We start from the raw sequence: 19,375 nt of genomic DNA on the forward strand, positions 1-19,375 counted from the left end.
TTTCCTGTTTTTCCCCAAATAGATTCCCTAAAACAGACTGACTTGTTCTCCATTGTTCCCTCTTCAAACTTCAATAATTATAACAATTCACGTGTTTGTCAAACTGCCAGCTAGCTAAGCAATTACATACCATTTGAGATGGCATCGTCACAAAACACTTAGGAGACATTTAAGACTCAACGCAAACTTTATTTTAAACCATGGAAAAACATGCCATCTCCACTGAAGGAAGTAAAGGCGAATTTGGGAAATAACAACAGGGAAAACATCAGAATGTTCCGTTGAGGCTTCAAGAGGTATCCATAGTCTGAACCGTCTCCTCCACCACCTCCAGATCCAATTTGATCACGGACTTCGTCAGGACTCCGGTTGTTCCTTGCTTGTACTTGTAATTACCGGTTCTGATTGGAAAAATAAAGGAATTAGTTTCTAATTTAAAAAGATATATATATACATATTATTCAATACAGCATAAACTGGTCTGATGAGCCTCTGGGAGCTAGTTCTTGGATGTAAAACACAAAAATGGCTTCCATGAGTCACGTGACTCTGGAGAATGCATCTTTTCTAGCACTGCGCCTTTTGGGGTTTACGACAAAAAACAAACGTGCAACTTAGTTCTATGAAATTAAACAAGCAGCAGAGGGCAAGAGAAGCACAAACTTGCTGGGTTAAGTGGGTTAGTAGTCAAACAAGAGTATTCAGGTGGGTGGTTAAAGTCTAGTGCACTCCACACAGAACTAGGTATTTATTACTCACTGGTGGAGCAAGGCTTCATGCTCATACACACATCTTCAAACAGAACAGGCCAAAGGGATGGGTCATTCGCCGTGCCATTACAGATGATTCATTACCAACAATATATTCTTAACAAATTAAAAAGGACACAAATGACTAGAACTCATTCAGAAATTGAATGATTAACAACAATGCACTGCTGTGGGGGAAAACGTTCTCTGTCATGGGTGAATAAGGGTTTGGGAAGGAATAATACTCAAACCATGCAAAGGTTCTTGCACTCAAAACATGCACACATTTGTGCCATTTGTTATTGTGCTTGTATTGACGAGGCAATCCAGTCAGCAAGCAACTGTTCTCCAGATTGAGTGAGACTGTTGTGAACAAGTGGGGACCAATAACACTGATGGGACATGGGAACCACATTAAGGTGACAAGTAAAGGGACATGAGGACAAATGAAGGGACAGTATGAGAACAAGTAATTGATCAAAATATGGGGACTATTGAGGGGAGATTGTGGGGACTGTTGGTGGGTAGGTGGCCTTACCGGACACCCTTCTTGTTGGCCATGTCGTGAGGCCTCAGGTAGTCCACCCTGCCCTTGGTAATGACACACAGGTCAATATTGCTGCCGGAGCCAAGGTCGTTGAAGATGCCAGCCGCGATGGCGTCCCGAACCAGCCGCTTGGCATCTTCCTCCTGAGGAAAAACGACAATCATTATTGTGAACATGATCAATATCATCTCTTCATGTACGGAATGAATTAATCCAATGCTTATTCCACTACTGCTCAAGATGGAGGGATAGAGCAGCCCTACATATAAACTTCTGCACAAGTCTGTCACATGGTTGTGTCTGGATCAGGCTATAGCTGTGGCTTCTTATGAAAGACAACAAGCTGAGCAAGAAGTAGTGAGTGGGGATTCCCACCTATCTACAAACACCATGAGAAAAGCAAGGGCTCCCTCTATTGACCATCATCACTAAGAGCAGTAGCGCCTTCCTGAAGTACTGTAGAGCTAAATGCTAATTGTCAAGCGTCCCCCCATCCTCTCCAGGCCATGTGATAAATGCATCTGTCACATCACGCAAGATAAATGGTCCTCCTCAGCCAGAGCGTTTTAACACAATGGCTAACGGAGGAGACGTGCTCCCCGGTGAGCTCTACCAGACTCCACAGTGGAGGCCATCGCCACCTCAGAGCTCTTCATCTGATATCTGGGAGGAAGAGCGCTTCATAATTTACCTTGGCGTTTAATGGGGGTGTGAGGAGTTTAGAGAGGCATTCTGACAAAAATAAATCAAATGAAAGACTAAATGCGGCGTGTCAGACTCATGGCCTTTCCTCTGTAGTCTGAGTGGTAAAGTTCAGCCCTGCTACAGGAGCATTTAAGACCAGCACAGTCACTCTGTTTTGACAAGTTAAAGGTTTGACTATGTTAAGGTACCTGATGTTGGAAGACTGAGTACCACGTCACGGGACACATACTGTGCACGTACTAAGTTTAAAGACATCTGCTAAATAAGCATATTTAGCCGTTACTTGGTGACCACGTATCAAACTCCACTAGTGTATTGTGCTGTCCACAAGAACACCATGGTTACAATCCCACTCATAGAATTACAATCTCCACAGTTGTTCAATATATCTTAATTTCAGCATTGTTTTTACCCCCACTGGGATTTAATAAGGTTAACTTGGTTTTAAGTATAACCCTGCAGAGAGAAATGACTACGGTAATTAAACAAGATGCCAAAATGTCTTCCTACCATTCCGACATCCTAAACAGGCAAAACGTTCCCGGTAGGGATGCATCTAATATCCACTAGCTTTAACTGCCGCCGGCAACACTTTGCCCACAGCTTGTGTCTTATCTAGCATGGACGAGATTGGTTTAGGTTTGCAGACAGCCGAGAGGCCTAAAGTAGTTTGTTCTATCATGGAACAGACCGTTTTATTCAGGTAATATCAACAGAGACACAGCAGAACACATCTGACTGGATGAGAAGAGATGAGTGGCGCACACACCCCTAGCTGTGTGGAAACCTGAGCAGTCTAATTCTCTTTCGCAAACAGATTTTAAGAAATATCCTCCGAGTGTGTTTGTCCTAATCCCCAGTATGTGACACCACCAGCACAGTGCTAAGGTTAGCAGGGGCTGGGTCATGGTTCTCTGACCAGCAGTGGGCTGAGTGGCCTACTGGGACTTCATTACACGGACACCAGCAGACACCTGGTGTGTTTTTAAACAGCACCACTCAGAGTAACACAAAACCCTCACAGTCCATGGTCGCTGGAGGAAGCACACTAAAGCGGGGGTGTGTGGTACTGGTGTGGGTGAGAAAGAGACGGCTATGTTTCTACAAAGCGTCCATGTGTCCACGGTTTCATCAATTATTCAGCCTAGTCTGGCAGCTGCTGTGGGGCTGAGACACCCGAGTTCCTAAAAAATGATTTATGATACAGGAGAGACAAAGACCAGGGGACGCGGTAGCTTTCAGAAATCTGCATTTTCAAGATGCAGTCCATCAAAAAATCTGCGTCTTAAATCATTTCACCTGCGTTTTATATTGAAAGGTAGTTTTTTGTTGTTACTTCAAGTGGAGTGATCAGGGCCGTGCAACTCTAGTTTTCCATCACAAAATACATTTATGCAAAAACATTTAGCAGAAAAAAATAGCATTGTTTTCATTAGATAACAGAAGTGCAACACTATTTGGCTATCAGCCACACAGTAAACCAACTTACTATGAAAGTGCAAGTTATTATTTGCAAAGATGATGCACGGCCATCAGATAGATATATTACGTTTACCACAGAAAGAATGTAGCCAGCGACATTTCCTAATGTTTTGCATGAAGTTAATATTGATTTACCTTGCTAAAACTACCTGAGAAAAGTAACCATCGCGTCCTTCCTCTCTGCCATTGGTCAAAGCACTGTCTGCTTTTGATTGGTCTGAAGACGAGCAAATATTTATCAGTGTGAAACACACAGCAGTGTTGCAGTTCTTGACACAAACCGGTGCGCCTGGCACCTACTACCATACCCTGTTCAAAAGGCACTTAAATATTTTGTCTTGCATGTTTCACTTATCTCAAGAGTTAAAAATCCTTCTTTAACTGGTCTCCTCCCCTTCATCTACAATGATTGAAATGGATTTAACAGGTGACCAATAAGGGATCATAGCTTTCACCTGAGTCTCATGGAAAGAGCAGGTGTTCCTAATGTTTTGTACACTCCCTGTATATTATCATTTCAGATTGTGAATGTGTGATATGGGGTTAGATACATACTTATTTTTACATTCTAAAGAAAACCTTTTATAAACAATGGCAACACTGCCATGTTGATCTGAGCCTTAGTGTCCGACTTTTGGCTGTCACAGATGCACCTCCAATTTCACGACTTCGTCTAGTCAGTTGCTTTAGATTCACCACTCAAACGCGTAGAATATCTGTAGTGTTCCTCGTGGCAAAGTCATCTCGCTGAGTTCACCTTTAAATTATAAACTAAATCTCAATGGGACCAGAAAACTACTACTGAACATAACCATGTTTTTTTTGTTCGATTTGGAGTCAAAGAGTTTCAGTTCACTAAATAGTTTTTTCATTAATAGTTTTAGTTCACTATAATAACATTGATATCTACATTGCCATATACCCATGACATCATTCAACATGGCTGCCAGCTCTGGGTTGGACTTAAAATATCATGGACCCTGACAAGAATATGAAATAGTCCATCTAACTAAGTCAAATCAAGCATGTTTATTATGTACCATATAGGAGACAATCCAAAAGATCCTACCTGTAAACTGAAAAGCTCAGTTTGAGAGACCCATCTCAAGTAAGACTCGAGTGAAATAAAAAATGCACACTTAAGTGTGTAAACGCACACTTGAGACACATGTATTCCCCTGCAATCAGTGTGTGAACAACACAACTGCTGCCTCCTGCCCCACATTATAATACAGCCTCCCCACGGCACCAACACACACCATTTCAATATTTCATAACCATATTAAATATGCCACAGAAGACGGTGTTCAACATCTGTCGTCTTCAGGGTATTGGCGACTCCCGGGAGCGGGGGGCAGGCTTGATCTCTAATTGGGCCACGTGCCAAATAAAAGCAGCAGTTTACTACACCGCTTTCCCATGGAGACCCCTTTACCAGACACCCCTTTACATATTGGTACGCAGCCAGTACCTCCCCCGACTTCTTGTCATATTCCATTTGTAATAACTAGAAGTCGTGTTGGGTGTTGTGTGTGGAGATGCAGGAAGTGGAGGTTGAGTGACAAGGGGAGGAAAATGACAAGGCGTGTTCCAGCTGTCTGTTCTGGTTTAGAGCCATTTCAACTTGCTGCTAATGAGGATATAAAAGGAGGTCTGGGGGTGGGGTCAAGAAAACAGCAGAATAAAAAAATATCTGCAAGACAGTCAGAAGCTCTATACTGATCATCAAAATCTGGTTTAGCGACAAGTCAATAATACACTGCCATTGTCACCTAGTGTTTCTCCAAACACACAACGGAGCCCCTTCTGGCAGAGTTAGGATAGTTAACGGAGAAGCATGTTGTTGGAGCAGGTCTCCAGATTAGCCCGTAACATCACACACCACTCACTTCTAAGATCACTAGGCTCAGTAAGAGATTTACAACAAAATACAGTTCATGACATCTCATGTCGAGGATAGATAAGCATGGTTAGTGTTTATTCTCCAGGAGAGAGAGAGAGAAAGAGTAGAGAAATATATATAAAAACACTGGGGAAGTATATAGGCCTAGAAGAGACTGACACTTTCATGCTGTCTCATAAACCCTCCTCAGTCCCACAGAGGAGCAGAGGGGCACTTCATAAATCAGACAGACTGGTGGAGTGTCACTCTGGCTATGGGTCATCCATCTTACTGGGCCCAGGGCCTGTACTCTACTGCTCTCTGGGGGGCCAGAGGAGGCGGCTTGAACAGAACTGAACCAGGCCGTGACAGGAAGGAACAGCACCTCAACCCCAGCCTGCTATGCAGGGTGGAGTAGGACAAGGGGGGGAGAAATGTGAAGACAAGGGTTGAAGATGAAGAGCGCGATTGCTACAAGGGTTGAAGATGCGAAGGAGTACACTAGGGCACACAGAGCACTTTTCTTGATGCATGTACATGCACTCATCAACTACAGTGCCTTGCAAAAGTATTCACCCCCTTGTCGTTTTTCCTATTTTTTGTTGCATTACAACCTGTAATTTAAATAGATTTTTATTTTTATTTCATGTAATGGACATACAAAATAGTCCAAAATGATGAGGCAAAAAAAACTAATAAAAAAAACCCAGAAAAGTAGTGCAGATGTATTCACCCCCTTGCTATGAAACCGCTGAATAAGATCTGGTGCAACCAACTACCTTCAGAAGTCACAGAATTAATAAGTCCACCTGTGTGCAATCTAAGTCTCACATGATCTCAGTATATATACACACACACCTGTTTTGAAAGGCCCCAGAGTCCGCAACACCACTAAGCAAGGGGCACCACCAAGCAAGTGGCACCATGAAGATCAAGGAGCTCTCCAAACAGGTCAGGGACAAAGTTGTGGAGAAGTACAGATCAGGATTCGGTTATAAAAAAATATCCGAAACTTTGAACATCCCACGGAGCACCATTAAATCCATTATTATAAAATGGAAAGAATTTGGCACCACAACAAACCTGCCAAGAGAGGGCCGCACACCAAAACCCACAGACTAGGCAAAGAGGGCATTAATCAGAGAGGCAACAAAGAGACCAAAGATAATCCTGAAGGAGCTGCAAAGCTCCACAGCGGAGATTGGAGTATCTGTCCATAGGACCTCTTTAAGTCGTACACTCCACAGAGGTGGGCTTTATGGAAGTGGCCAAAAAAATGCCATTGCTTAAAGAAAAAAAAGAAAACACGTTTGGTGTTTGCCTAAAGGCATGTGAGAGACTCCCCAACCACATGGAAGGTGGTACTCCGGTCAGATGAGACAAAAATTGAGGTTTTAGGCCATCAAGGAAAACGCTATGTCTGGCGCAAACCCAACACTCTCATCACCCCGAGGACCTCATCCCCACAGTGAGGCATGGTGGTGGCATTACAACGTTGTTTTTCCCCATTGGCAGGGACTGGGAAACTGGTCAGATTTGAAGGAATGATGGATGGCGCTAAATACCGGGAAATTCTTGATGGAAACCTGTTTCAGTCTTCCAGAGAATCTGTGGTATGACTTAGATTGCTGTACACCAGCAGGAACCCATCCAACTTGAAGGCGCTGGAGCAGTTTTGCCTTGAGGAATGTGCAAAAATCCCAGTGGCTAGATGTGCCAAGTTTATAGAGACATATCCCAAAAGACTTGGCAGCTGTAATTGCTGCAGAAGGTGGCTCTACAAAGTATTGACTTGGGGGGGGGGGGATAGTTATGCACACTCAAGTTCTGTTTTCTTGTCATATTTCATGTTTGTTTCACCCCCAAAAATATTTAGCATCTTCAAAGTTGTGTAAATCAAATGATACAAACCCCCTAAAAATATATATTTTAATTCCAGGTTGTAAGCCAAAAAAATAGGAAAAATGCCAAGGGGGGGTGAATACTTTCGCAAAGCACTGTAGATAGCCACTGCCCCAATGATAGGCAGTCCATGACCCCGATCCCCACCCTCAATGAGAAACACATGAACCCTGAAAATAAGAACACTGCCACAAAAGCCTCCATATAAACACTAGCACAAAACCCCGTTAATGCCTTTAATTCAGTAGAAGTTGCTCTGTGACAGGCGTCTCCAGGGAATTCTCTACAGTATGTGCAAAGAGCAACAACCACAGCAGCCTTCCGCCGTCTTCAAATGGATGTTGATTACCAGCATGTTCACTCCATTGAAACGTTGCAGGTTGATGCACCTGAAAGCCCTGCTTCAATGTAACGACAGAGACAAAAGGTTACAAAAAACAAAAAGGGGGGAGGGCAACTCCACTCCTCCCTAACCTTGTCCTCTCACCCCCAATTAGTTTTCTATTATTTTTCTGGTTCCCTCCATTATCCTCGTGCCAATTGTGCTGCTCATTTGCAAGTGGATTGGTGCTGTGGGGTGGCCCTGGGACAGGTAGCTAGCTAACACTCGTTGAGGGAGTAGAGACCCCCGGGATGTCTGCTGCTCTGCTCTCTCCGGCCACACACACGTGAAGCCAGCTTCTGAGTGTATGAGAGTCTCCATTACTCAGGTTGCCATAAAATACAGCAGCATTCTGATAACTTGTACAACTGTGCACACACACACGCCTCCCTCCCCCTGCAACACAACTGAAGATGTGCGAATAGCAAAAACGACTGTGGCATATTTCTGCTTCCTTGTTCAGCAAAGCCTTTGATGGCACTTAAAAGGATAAAATGCATCAGTTCCTCTTTGGGTGAATCGGTGATGGAGAGGCAGAAATAGAGGCAGGATTTATATAGACACCAGTGTGGGAGGTAGGATAAAATATATTGTGTGTAGGGATGTGTTGGCGTGACACTATGTAGGGCTGGCACGGTAATTGTAGTCATGAAAATAACCCTCATAACTAGGGTGAACACATCACATAAACAACTGTCATCCAAAGTTCCATGACCATCACAGCACTGTGTATGTAGCATGATTATTTGTGTGTGTGTGTCTTGATCAGTTTAATGGAAGTCCACTGAGAGGAGAATTGTGGCCCCATCTCCAACCATTAACACCCAGGGCCTGGCAGTGACCGAGCCATACAGCCAAACTGTACCATCTTGGAGGGAGAGTTAAATGCTGGAGTCCAACAGGACAAAGTGGCTTAGATGTATATGCTCATAACATGACTATCCATACCGTTGACCCAGGGCTTCGCCAAATCCAGAGAAGTTTCACAATGAGGTAAAGCAGGTGTATATTCTCTGCTGTCGTAAGCATAGTCGACTTGTTTCAGATTGCGGGTTTGTTTAGACTATTGTGGTATAAAATAGGTGTATGGCCATGTATTCCTCCATTTTGATACATGAAGATGATGCGTGGGGTGGATGTACAAAATGGCAGATGGGCCAGGTCCAACTCACCTCCATGTCTTGCTTATAGCGGTCCTCAAACACAGCCATGGCAGCCAGAGAGCCAGAACCTGGGAGAGAACAGAGAAACACAAAAACTGCATGGTTTATGACTGTTGGAGTGACCAGAATTAAACAATCCAAACCAAAAAATGACCAGTGACCAAGACAAGACTATGGGTCAACAATAAGACATGGGCCGAATGGTTTACGACAGTCGCAGTGGAAAGTAACATGTTGAGGACCATACAAAGTTTGAAAAACACCACTTTCAAAAATGCTTACAAAGGTCCCTCCTGGTAACCATGACTGAATGTCTGGTTCAGTTTTCAGCTGACTGTTCATTTCCAACGCCCACTTCTTAAAGAAACACTATGTAACGACGCGCCTGGAGTCCATTTTCTAAAGCGCCTCAGACGTTGCGGGCAATTAGCCCGCTGAAGAAAGTGCTTATCTGTGACAAAAGCAAGAAGCAGGAAGTTGAAGAATCCCTTTGTTTTGGTGGAGACTGGCCATTAGGACTTCTCTACAGCTGTGTCTCTTTTACAACAGAAGAGTCATTTTCTCCCATACCTTCTCCCCCTCGCTCCTTAACCCCACAGCATCCATCATGCCATCTTCCGCTCCGTGTGCAGCCGCTGTCTGGTGTTTTATAGCCAGGTTGCCAGGGGAGTCATTAAGGAGTTGCACTGGCTGAGTTTCATTGTGATTTGCCAGTACAGTAGAAGAGGAGAGTAAAAGGCCTGGAGACCATCTAAATGGTTCGATAAAGGTAATAGGTTGAACGATAGAGGTTAATAGGTTGACTTAAAAGCGGAACAAAATGCGTGAAAGAATGGCTGTTGGGCCAAAGCCTCACCCAAGGTTTATCTAAAGTCTACACTCAAACATTAAAGTTTGTTTAATGTGAGCCATAGTAAGCTAACAGGCATTCTGGTCTCTAGCTATCCTGTCGAGTTTGCTATGGCACACCGGTTTGCAACAGAAAACACTAATTACAGTTTCTTATTGGACAAGTACCGATAGCACCTCCCTGTAACACTCCAGTTCAGAGAGTTTCCTTCCACTTCGTGCCTACTGAATATGGCTCTGCTTACCCGGGCTCATCAGTCACCGGGCTCTCTGCTGGTTACCCGGGCTCATCAGTCACCGGGCTCTCTGCTGGTTACCCGGGCTCATCAGTCACCGGGCTCTCTGCTGGTTACCCGGGCTCATCAGTCACTGGGCTCTCTGCTGGTTACCCGGGCTCATCAGTCACCGGGCTCTCTGCTGGTTACCCGGGCTCATCAGTCACCCGGCTCTCTGCTGGTTACCCGGGCTCATCAGTCACCGGGCTCTCTGCTGGTTACCCGGGCTCATCAGTCACCGGGCTCTCTGCTGGTTACCCGGGCTCATCAGTCACCAGGCTCTACTGGTTACCCGGGCTCATCAGTCACCGGGCTCTACTGGTTACCCTGGCTCATCAGTCACTGGGCTCTGTACTGGTATTGTGAGACTTCCACTACATGCACGATATTCAATTGACATTGGTGCCGGGGGGGAATGTGAGGAGGCCATTGATCATTTCTCATGCATGTTTCACTCTCTAGAAGGGGCAGACATGAGCTCCTGGAGGGACTCCCTAATATGAGGCCTCGGCTCGCTGACATGCCACATACTGATACATGAATATGAATGAGCCGGGCCGGAGAGGGGGAACGAGACAAAAATATAGTAGAGGGAGAGAAGGTGGAGAAGGGGAGGGGTTGGTATAAATGAGGGAGAAAAACAGAGGGGTTAAGAGGTTGATATTTATTGTATATAGAGTAGGAAGGGACAAAAGAACTATATAAAAAAAAGAAAAGCTATTGATTAAATGAAAAAACAAACAGTAAAATAACAATATACGGAGTGGGAGAAAAAGAGACTTCCGTATGTAGCTAGTCCCCCCGGTTTCTTACATTTTCATGGAAAGTCTGAGAAAGCAGACAATCTTGCAGCGTTGGCTGGAAAGGTGTAGTGGAAGAACCCCCATAGGTTCTTTGTCAGCACAACAGCCTTTCAAGTGACGGCCTCGCGCCTCCTGTGTAAACGCCGGGGAAAGCGTTTCTGGGAGAGAGGCAGGAAGTGTGTGTGTAACCTCTTCCTTTCCCCCAATCCTCACATGCCTCCTTTTATTAGTGACTGGATTTAAAACAGGCTTCTATTATTCATGTGGCTGAATATTCAGCCAAATTCCCTCCGTTTCCACGTAGCTCAGTAGAGAAATACCAGAGTCGAATATGAAGGAGATACACTTGTTTAAAAATGACCACAAATGAAGAAACGCCAGTTCGTACATGAAGCAACATTCTCCTAAACGAGTAAAGAAAAAGCTATTTGTAGTAGGCTTGGGCGGTATATACTGTATATAAATAGACATGAGATGGTTTTTCAATAACGTCAAACCTATTTCTTTGACGTTTTTCTATACATTTTAATATTTGTAGCTACTTTTAAGTAAATACCTGCAGTCAACTTGTGAAATATATTAGGAGATAATGAAGAATGCAATCTGCTTTTCACCTGTCACATTATTTTACATTATAAAGTTTACCGTAGTTCCCCAGAACAGTTGAGCCAGTCAAGTGTTTGTAAATAGCACAACGGGAGAAAGCGGGTGCAGGTGAGTCCAGCTGTGTATTGACAGGGGTCGCGTTTCATATTGAAAGTCTGTTTTTTTTTTTTTTCCAGTAGAGTGATCAGGGACGTGCAACTAGTTTTCCTTCACCGAAAATACATTAGTGCCACACATTAGGCAGAAAATAGCTTCATTTATCAGATGACAACAGAAGTGCAATGCTATTTGGCTGGCAGCCACATAAGTAAGCTAAATGAGCTTAATGAAAAAGCTAAGTATTTTCCGCGAAAACTATGCATGGCCATCATATTTCAGTTTACAATAGAAAGTAGCCAGCTACATTTCCCAATGTATTTCTTAAAGTTAATCTTGCATTTTAGAGGGAAAAAAATACAAATAGGTTGTTGGCTACACCGAGAAATGTGGCAGAGAAAAGTTGGTACACATCAGTCAGAGCGCTGTCTGCTGATAGAATGCCGTTCGTGAATTCTCATCCGAGTGGAGAAGTGCAAAAGAAACAAAATTAGTCTGACAACGAGCACAAATTACAATAAGAAGCATTTTAGATCTGCCTTTACAAAACGCAGGAAGATAACCTACATGATGTAAAGTATGTGGACACCTGCTCATCGAACATATTCCAAAATCATGGGCATTAATATGGAATTGGTCCTCCCTTTGCTGCTGCAACTGCTTCCACTCTTCTGGGAAGGCTTTCCACTAGATGTTGGAACATTGCTGAGGTCGGGCGATTAGGCCTAGCTCGCAGTCGCCGTTCCAATTCATCCCAAAGGTGTCTGATGGGATTGAGGTCAGGGCTCTGAAGGCCAGGCAAGTTCTTCCACACCGATCTCGACAAACCATGTCTGTATGGACCTCACTTTGCGCACGGGGGCATTATCATGCTGAAACAGGAAAGGGTCTTCCCCAAACTATTGCCACAAAGTTGGAAGCACAGAATCGTCTAGAATGTCATTGTATGCTGTAGCGTTAAGATCTCCTTCACTGGAACTAAGCGGCCTAGCCCGAAATATGAAAAACAGCCTCAGACTGTTATTCCTCCCACACAAAACTTTGGTACTACGAATTCGGGTAGGTAGTGTTCTCCTGGCATCTGCCAAACCCAGATTTGTCCGTCGGACTCCAAGATGGTGAAGCGTGATTCATCACTCCAGAGAACGCGTTTCCACTCCTCCATAGTCCAATGGCGACGAGCTTTACACCACTCCAGCCGATGCTTGGTATTGAGCATGGTGATCTTAGGCTTGTGTGCGGCAGCTCAGCCATAGTAACCCAGTTCATGAAGCTGCAGAACTAAGAGTTATTGTGCTGACGTTGCTTCCAGAGGCAGTTTGGAACTCAGTAGTGAGTGTTGCAACAGAGGACAGACGATTTTTACGTGCTACACATTTCAGTACTCGGCGGTCCGCTTCTATGAGCTTGGGTGGCTTACCACTTCAAGGCTGAGCAGTTGTTGCTCCTAGACTTTTCCACTTCACAATAACAGCACTTAAAAAGTTGACCGGGACAGCTTTAGCAGGGAAGAAATTTTACAAAACTGACTTGTAGTGTTTCTCATATGCGTTTTATATTTTTTCCCCCTGCATGTAAATTTAAGAATTCTGCGTTAACTAGCAAGTTAAACTTAGGGGTCACGTTAACTAAGTAAGTGGCTGAATTAATAAGGTGACGAGGCATCATATTGTGTTAGCTTTCTGCCGTGTTTGAGAAGTCAAAGCCTTTTGGATGAGTTCTGTACAGCTGCCACCTTAAGATTTCCTTGCGTTTTTTTCTCCTCTCCATTCTCAGCCAGTCTGCTCCTCCCCCATCTTCTCCAAACAGAGCAGACAGGCCCATTGCCCTGGCGACTCAACAGTGTGAACACATGCTGCTCCAGAGCCAGTACTCTTCATTTGCACAAAGTCTCTCGTTCACATTCGCTTGTAAAATGTCCAAACTCACCAAAAATGACATTTGGTAGCACCTACCTATATATCTATAACGTTATGAGCTAGACTGCCTGTCTTGCAATAATTCTCTCTCATTTGCGCTCGTTAGCTAGGAGCCGCCATGGAAATTCGCTATTATTAGCTAAAAATGTTTGCATTCTGGTAATAGATGCCCAATGGGCTTTCAGTTTTTTTGGCGCCACTTTGTGTACTAAGCTGCTGATACAGTAAATCCCAGGATGAGAGATATGAAAATATGGATACTTCCCATCCCTAATTTGTAGACTAAGATAGACTTCTTTCGCTTATAGGCCACATTTCATAACATATTCAGGGAGGAAACCTTTGAGAGCAACAATTAACACTTGAAGTAGCCTAAACAATTACAATTCTTGGGGCGGTTGTTTTTACCCAGCAAACATAATGAATACGAGGTTTAGCTGAGCTTTGGAGAAAAGATGCCACCCACAGCAAAATTGAATAAGCATCCACCGGACGTGGGGATAGGGTTGGGGCGCCAGGTGTTTGGTGAAAGGGGGGGGGGACTGTCCTCATATACCTGCAATGGAATGAGGGTCCCGTGGGAACTGACCAGGGTCCTTCATTTCAACCCACACAGCTGTTCTTAAAATTGAGCTCTGTATGTATTTTGCAGAATGGCTCCTCTTGTCGACTTTTCCCATTTTCATTCAACTGAAAGAGGTAAAGCTGAATGGAGCCAGAAAAGCTGGACCAGGGTAGACTGACGTGAGTAGGAAGTATGTAGATGTGCGTGGATGGGATCCCTGCCTAGTCTTGCGATAGAAATGAGGTCTGTGCTAGTGGCGGTTTCGACAAATCTTCCTGGCCTACCAAACTCACATTTTCTCTCTAAAGTGACTTGACAATACACTCATCTGACAGGATTGAGCACATCTGTAGACTTGTAATGTTGTTTACCTGAGAATAACAGCTTCAGAAAAAGGAGTTGAGTGCAAACAGCAGCAGCCTCTAGTGGAGCATGGCAGTATTAAAGACAAACAAAGAACAAAAAAGGGAAGTAGTTAGCTGGCAAACTCACCCATAGTGACGTAAGGAAGCTTGTCAGTGGAGCCGTGGGGGTAGATGCTGTAGAGATGGGGCCCGTTGCAGTCCACTCCACCCAGCACCAGTGCAGCGCCAATGTGACCCTGGTATCTGAAAACGCAACAATCAAACTATTCCTTCTATTCTATTGACTACTTTTCACAACTTAGACACCCAGCATTACTCTACATCAGGGCTGTCAAACTAATTCCATTGAGGGCCAAATGTCTGCTGTTTTCCCCCCCTTTCAATTAAGATCTAGACAAACAGGTGAGGGGAGTCCCTTACTAATCAGTGACCTTAATTCATCAATCAAGTACTAGGGAGGAGCAAAAATCCACAGACACTCGGGGGGTGGGGGGCTGGATAGGTGGTATACCTAAAGAGCATCTGCTTGAGCATGCGGTTGGCAGTGGCCACGCGGGGCAGCCGGCTCGTAGAGAGGGAGTGCAGCTCCAGGTTAGAGGAGATGATCTGGGTGGTCATCTCAGTGTCTGCTGCCGTGCCCGCTCCACAGCAACTGGATGGAATGGAGGTCAGGATTATGGAGTTGACGTGCATTTATGAAACCACACTTGAAATAAATGTTGATTTTAAATCACGTGATACCTCTGATGTATACTAAAGCCTAAAATAGCAGGACATGTTCCAACTAGTGTTCACTGAAGCACTGCGATACACAACAGACATGTCATTCCCGTTAACTCCTGTTACACAGTAGCACACCAAAACACTGTTAGGTCATTCACCCTAGGGCTGGCGGTATACCTTATTTAAGCAATAAGGCACGAGGGGGTATGTTATATGGACAATATACCACAGCTAAGGGCTGTTCTTATGCACGACGCATCACGACGTGCCTGGATACAGCCCTTACCCGTGGTATATTGGTCATATATCACAAACCCCCGAGGTGCCTTATTGCTATTATAAACTGGTTACCAACAATTAGAGTAGTAAAAATAAATATTTTGTCATATCTGTCAGCCATTCAGCATTCAGGGCTCGAACCACCCAGCTTATAATTGACTATATACACACCGGTATTAATGCACGGACTGGTTTGGGTTTTTACTTTACCTTCTATAACAGTATTTTATTGTTTGGCTTGTTAAATGTGATACGCATCTCCAGCGCATGTAATGTCCATTTTTACAGTTTACGTTTGTTACTGGAGTCATCTTTCTCCCTCTCCTCCTGCTGCATGCCGCTTACCACACCAAGCCCTGCCCGTCACTCAAGGAGAGAGCAGTTGCTCGACCAGAGTCAAGAGCACTTTCTTGCCGTTCACTCTGCATGATCAGATGGACGCAACAAGATGTTGGTGACATGCTGCTTTCCACTGACTGCTAGTTTGTCTTTTCATGGCGAGCCGCTAATGCTTATTGTTAGTTAGTACATTTAGCAAGCTAGCTAGCCAGCTAAGACTCAGAGCAAACCTTGCTAGCTAATACAGCCTGGTACCAGTGCTGGGGTGGCCTAGATAAGATACTGTTGCACAAATATGCTTATCAGAGGAATAGGCAAAGTATGAGTATGTTAGCTAGCTAGCTACATGAGGTAAGAAAACATGTAATAGGGCCACCTGGAAACACTGACCAACACTTTGGTTTCTACCCTGTCAATAATTCCAACCCGGCTTACTGGATTAATTTGTTGTCAAACAATGTATTCAAGGTGCTGCCCACAATATTCCAACTATATAATTAGAATAATTATTTTATTTCCATGATTCCAACAGTTAACTAGGCCTAAATGTTTGTACATATAATGCAGCCCTGTGTAGCAGTGTGGAAATTATAATAAAAGTGCAGAAAGTGATGAAAATGCAGACAATTAATTTTGTTTGGAGATGGATTGAAACAGTATAAAACTATCAGAATGGAGAAACCCCCATTGAAATAACTTGTAATTGATCTGTTGCAACCCTGGGGTCTAAATGTGCTTTATGAACTACTCAAACCACATTTAGAACTAGTATTATTATTCAAAAACATAAAATACTGTAAAATACCATAAATGTGAAAAATACCATATATTATATTTTAGCCATATCGCCCAGCCCTAAATCACACAACTAATATTAAAACAGAAAAATAACATTGGACAAGGGGTCACTTACTAGATGTTTGGGGAGATGTAGTGGATCTTGGAGCAATTCTTATCTGCCACAATCATGCCCTCTGTGGCCCTGGTGTCAGCACCAAGAACTAACCCATCCTACAGGGGGAAATAAATGTTAAAAAATAGTTCAATCAAGTAGTATACATATCTCTTTTTTAAAGAGTCATTGTAGCCATATTGCATGCATTTCTTGCTAAATGTTTGATAGCTCTCGAGTCAAAATGTGGAGTTTTATACATTAAATCAAACTTAACCACATACAGGATAAAGGAAGGAATGGTGGAATTATAGAGCGCTCAGTCTGAATTTAGGCTACTTCAGGAAAACACAGCAGCATGTATTATCATCAGTACATTTGTAGTGTTATCTTCATCACTATGGTAGAGGTGAAATAAATATGTAAACAAAGTTATCCTTACCTTAAAAACAACCCCACATATTGTGGTGCCTGTTTTCCGGGCAGCGGGTATGTTGCATCCTAATTTGGTAACTTCAGCTTCCAAGACTGCATTCCTAAAACAGAAACATGGTCAGAAAGTGTGCATGCTAGACAGTCATCGACACATGACTTCAGAACTACATGGGCCCTTGATGACTATGCATCTTGTCAAATTTAATACGAATGTGTTCAAATGGTAGGCCAATTCAATATCAAATGTAGCTAATCAAATATATGCTACACCCATTGCACACAACAATCTTTGATAACGATCTGGCCAGGTAAATTGATAGGTCTCAAACTAAAATCTGCTGTATCATCGGCGGGAAGCGATGCGGGTTGAGTGCAAGCCAAGCCAATGGGAAATGAGATGGATGTCAAACTTGACACCAAAAATGTGACAAGTCAATATGTATTTTAACTTAGAAATTCAACACGGTTGTGACTAAACAACTTGTAGCTAGTCAGCAAGTCGGCTAACTTAGTCAACAAACTACGGTATGCATTGTTTTCCGCTAGCCGGCTAATACTGACAGGCTACTATTGGCGCTATAGCTAGGCTAGCCAATACTCAAACTGTAGTTAACTTTTAGTCAGTTTTACTTCTGGGAGTTTGAAAAATGAGTATTCATCACCACGTATAAATTGTCGCAGCCTACGAAATAATTTTGTAAAATCGCCCCCATTATTTAATTCATCACATAACTCAAGAAAAACAGCGTTGAGAAATGTCTGAGTCATTCGAGGAGGCCGTGAAGAGAATGGAGCGACCCGACATCATAACTCAACACAGATAATACATTTCTAAATCATTTCTAAATCTAAAAGCCACTAAACACGTGGACATGCGCTGCTCTTTTTGAAATCTCACTGAATCCTTACCTCTTGCAATTTTCGAAACTGAAACCTCCGAGCTGCGGCTGGCACACTGACAGAGTCGCCATTTTTCCTGTACTGAATTCCAGCTTCCGGGAAGCGTGGCTCACTAAAAGCGGTAACTTCTCTCTGGGTTACACCGATTGTCCTCCGGAATAACTGAAGGAAATTAAGTTACGACAAATTATAGGTCCTTGTGACAAGTGGTTAAAATGTCTTCCTTACATATCTCCTCTTATTTTTTATATGGGTGCTGTAAAATATAAATTTCTTTAAAAACATGTGAAGAGTGAGGCTGAGGGACAACGAACAGCTATCAGAAACAGGTAGGCCTATCAAATTGGCTGAATAATGTCAAGTAGTCTGCCCATTCAGCATTACATAGCCCTAAATGAGCTTCCTTACCCATAAATAAGGAGCAGTGTGCGTCTACATTTTACCACTGGAGGTCAGTAGGTCCAAGGAATTTAACATAGCCCCGTTCCAACAGAAAACAACAGCCTAGTAGTGGATTGCTTGAGTGACCACCACTCACACAGCCTGTCTCCCACCAGAGGGTCTATGCTGCCCCTTTTTCTCATCAAATCTAGGGTCAATGTTGTGTGTCACGAAAGCACACAATTGGGTCTGCTCTTTGAACCAATCACTGCTGTCTTTATTGGTTATTAACAGGACCAGTTACAAGAGTTCCGAGCTATGGCATAAAATGCACCAATCATGTGTCGAGAGAACACAGAGCCTTGGTTATAAACCAAGACCATTTTAAAGACTAGATCCACAAAAGTTAAACACACTCACATTGAGACACACACATTGAGGTGTGCATGCATGCACGCACGCACGCATACAAACACACACACAGCTATTCAAACACTAGGACTCAGAATGCTTTAAGACATAAGGGCAAGATCTATGACTGCGCTATATATTCATCAAAAAAACAATTTGAACTCAGCCACTTCACAATGACCCTCCACAGAGCTCCTTTGCTGTCCTTTGCTCCAAAAGCTGTGGCCTTTATACCTGACCGCAAATATTGATAGAGAACATTAAAGAGCAAAGAGATAGAATGTTGATGAGGAGGTGAGAAACAGAAATATATAGCAGCTTTGAGGATGAAGAAAACACTTTTATGAACACATTTATTATAAGAAGCTGTGACATAAACACCTCTCATCCCTGGTACAGAGGCCTCTATCACAATGTGCCGAGAATAGATCTGTATTAAATCTGCCATTACCACAGACAATGTATGGAGCCCTGAATGGATGCGCTCAAGGCCACTGGGGTTTCAAAGCATGTAACGTTTTGAAGCAAACAATGGTTCACACTGCCCAAACCTTTCATCTATTGATCCTAGTCTGAAACACTTTCTTGAAGTCAGGAAGTGCTCTTTCCTCATCATTAGGACAGCTCATTTTGCCCACTCAGTACTGTAATAGCGAGATTTGGAGACTACAAGTGTTTTGGCTAGGATTGGAATTATGATCAAACTTTAGCCTGCAGGTATAATG

The 19,375-nt window shown here is 43.5% G+C and overlaps 1 protein-coding gene across 2 annotated transcripts; it reads right to left on the reverse strand.

Moving 5' to 3' along the window:
• Positions 1-168: 168 nt before the first annotated feature.
• LOC139544305 (proteasome subunit beta type-7-like) lies at positions 169-18,214 on the reverse strand. 2 transcript variants are annotated; one of them, XM_071351268.1, is made up of 9 exons: positions 17,868-18,023; positions 16,966-17,059; positions 16,545-16,642; positions 14,802-14,942; positions 14,418-14,533; positions 8,822-8,880; positions 1,288-1,439; positions 760-792; positions 169-401 (listed from the first exon to the last, which is right to left on the reverse strand). In XM_071351268.1, the coding sequence occupies exons 1-9, from the start codon at positions 17,927-17,929 to the stop codon at positions 290-292; spliced, it is 867 nt and encodes a 288-aa protein (XP_071207369.1). In that variant the 5' UTR covers positions 17,930-18,023; the 3' UTR covers positions 169-289. The 2 variants fall into 2 exon arrangements, with proteins under 2 accessions (XP_071207369.1, XP_071207370.1); XM_071351269.1 differs by lacking the exon at positions 760-792 and having other exon boundaries at positions 17,868-18,214.
• Positions 18,215-19,375: the final 1,161 nt, after the last annotated feature.

The sequence above is a fragment of the Salvelinus alpinus genome, chromosome 18 (assembly GCF_045679555.1).
Source record: "Salvelinus alpinus chromosome 18, SLU_Salpinus.1, whole genome shotgun sequence".
NCBI lineage: Eukaryota > Metazoa > Chordata > Actinopteri > Salmoniformes > Salmonidae > Salvelinus > Salvelinus alpinus.

What these genes read in the sequence shown, in the direction of transcription:
- LOC139544305 (XM_071351268.1), bottom strand. Translation starts at nt 17,929, where the DNA reads ATGGCGACTCTGTCAGTGTGCCAGCCGCAGCTCGGAGGTTTCAGTTTC. An exon ending in TATGTGGGGTTGTTTTTAAG is followed by an intron (nt 16,643 to 16,965) that starts GTAAGGATAACT and finishes TTCCCCCTGTAG; the next exon opens with GATGGGTTAGTTCTTGGTGC. An exon ending in GCCAACAAGAAGGGTGTCCG is followed by an intron (nt 793 to 1,287) that starts GTAAGGCCACCT and finishes TTCTGTTTGAAG; the next exon opens with ATGTGTGTATGAGCATGAAG.